The following is a 2488-nucleotide window of genomic DNA, read 5'->3' on the forward strand; positions in this document are numbered from 1 at the left end:
CATCGTTGCCCAAATGTCTGCAACAACAACTTGCCTCCTCCTGGCGTGGCGGTATTATCACTGGACAGGGTAATGCTCTGGGGTCCCAGAGTCTGAATCCCACCACGGCAAATGGTGGAATTTGAATCCAATAAAAATCTGGAATTAATGATAACCATGATAACAATTGTTTTAAAAACTCATCTGGTTCACTAATGGCCCCTTAGGGAAGGAAATCTGCCGTCCTTACCCAGTCTGGCCTACATGTGACTCCAGACCCACAGCAATGTGGTTGACTCTTAAATTCCCTCTGAAATGGTCGAGCAAGTCATTCAGTTGAAGGGCAAACATGGATGGGCAACAAATGCTGACCTTGCCTGTGACACACACATCCCATGAACGAATTTAACAAAACCATGGCGCCTTTGACGTAAAATGTCCCACTTCACAGGACTGTTACCAATCAGAATTCCCTCCCCAACGAGGGTTCAACCAGGCAGCTCCCCACCACAATTAGGGATTCGGCAACTGAAATGCTGGCCTAGTCAGCAACAGGAAATCATTTTTAAAAATTGACACCAAGCTACACAAGGGACATGCTGGTGTCGAGGAAGTTTGAAAAGGAGGAGAAAGAGTGGGAGTGCTTTAGGAACGGATCTTACTGTCCAGGCAGCTGAAGGTACGGCCACCGACAGTGAAGCAAATTGGGGATGTGCATGAGACCAGAATTGGAAGAGCGTGGGAATGATGGGGTGGGTGTGGGGGGGGGGGGGGGGGGGGGCTGGGGATGAGAGACAGGGAGGGGTGACAACTTGCTGGGTTGTGAAAATGAGAATTCCTTGTGCCAGCCTGGTGTGTTACAGGGTAAATATTCCAGCTAACCTGCTCCAGAGATTCCATTATTTTAGATGTACAGTAACTCCGCCACCAGGGCTTGCTGTTTGCCCACTTCATAGAATTTACAGTGCAGAAGGAGGCCATTTGGCCTATCGAGTCTGCACCAGCCCTTTGGAAAGAGCACTCTACTTAAGCCCACCCCATCCCTGTAACCTAACCTAACCTTTTTGGACACTATGGACAATTTACCACTGCCAATCCACCTAACCCGCACATCTTTGGACGGTGGGAGGAAACAGGAGCACCCGGAGGAAACCCACGCAGGCACGGGGGGAACCTGCAGACTCCGCATAGACAGTGACCCAAGTCGGGAATCCAACCTGGGACCTTGGAGCTGTGAAGCAACCGTGCTAACCACTGTGCTACCATGCTGCCCGTCAGCTTATGTGGCGACCTTCAGCTCTTTAAACTGGGCGGAAAACCTAAAGTGGGTGAGCAAAGAAATGGATAATCCAGGCAGCGAGTTACAATTCTCTGTGTAACCGCGTGTGACTGAAGGACTCAAAACCATTTGTTCGAATCACACGTTTTCAGACCTTGCATTTTATTGTTAAACAGCCGTCCAACCTATAACACAAAGGCCCTGCAATTCCTTATCATCAGGATCGCTGATTGATGGCGATGGAATAACTCAAAAGCATGTTACATCAGCTTCTGGGACCCTTCCCAGTGTTTCAGGGATTCAATTTCAGTGATTCCATCCATTTTATTTACGTAAACCAAAAAAAATAAGTTGTGGTCTTTGTAATGAAACTTCCTTTTTTAAAGGAAAGAGAGCAGCTCTGGTGAGAGCAAACCTGTACAGGCCACTACCATCCTGAGGCCATTTCATTCAAGTGTGAGCGGCTATTTGTGCCAGTGAATGGTGTGGGGCAGCTCCAGCCCAGAGCGGTAATGGTCCCAGTGGGTTGTCAGCTTTCCCAGTGGGTCATAGCTCGGATCTGGTCTTTGTGATCCTCGGCCCTTTTCGAAGCTCTTTTCTTTTGTCTTCTTTCTTCCGTCTTTTCTCCTCGTCTTTCAAGGCTTTATGAAAGGCATCGTTACTGTGAAGGAACTGCAAAATAAAGTGAAAAACTGTGGTCGATCACTAACGCCTGCAAATGGAAAGAGGAATTATAGCAGTTCAGAGGTTGCTTGGTTTCACACGAGTTCCAGTCCTATTCAAAACTTTTTTTAAATAGAAATTTGCAGTCCCCAATTCATTTTTTTTCCAATTAAGGGGCAGTTTAGCATGGCCAATCCACCTACCCTGCACATCTTTGGGTTGTGGGGGCGAAACCCACGCAGACACGGGGAGAATGTGCAAACTCCACACGGACAGTGACCCAGAGCCGGGATCGAACCTGGGACCTCAGCGCCGTGAGTCCTATTCTAAACTTGAACACCAGGCTGGTGTTCTCAAGGTGGGACCGAGGCAATGTCGGAGACACTGGTCTGAATTTGCTGGTGGGATCTTCCAGTCCTGTCCATGGTGACCGCCCCACCCCGGCAGCACCGCCAGCAAACAACACAAAACGCCGCAGATATCAGTGGACTCGACGATCCTGCTGCCGCTAGCCGCAGTCTAGCCCCTCCCTCATGTACCCACTCCCCCAGGGCAGCCCCTCCCCCA

General features: G+C 49.4%; 1 protein-coding gene across 2 annotated transcripts in view; it reads right to left on the bottom strand.

Annotated features, from left to right (window-relative positions):
* Positions 1–1390: 1390 nt before the first annotated feature.
* LOC119956505 (coiled-coil domain-containing protein 134-like) overlaps positions 1391–2488 on the bottom strand; it is a 24210-nt gene continuing 23112 nt past the window's right edge. The window contains exon 7 of one of the 2 annotated variants that reach the window (XM_038783785.1): positions 1391–1930. In XM_038783785.1, the coding sequence (XP_038639713.1) occupies positions 1805–1930 (126 nt within the window). In that variant the 3' untranslated portion in view covers positions 1391–1804. Of the gene's footprint in view, positions 1951–2488 lie in introns of both variants that reach the window. The other variant, XM_038783786.1, reaches the window with a different exon arrangement.

This window comes from Scyliorhinus canicula, chromosome 23 (assembly GCF_902713615.1).
Source record: "Scyliorhinus canicula chromosome 23, sScyCan1.1, whole genome shotgun sequence".
Classification (NCBI taxonomy): domain Eukaryota; kingdom Metazoa; phylum Chordata; class Chondrichthyes; order Carcharhiniformes; family Scyliorhinidae; genus Scyliorhinus; species Scyliorhinus canicula.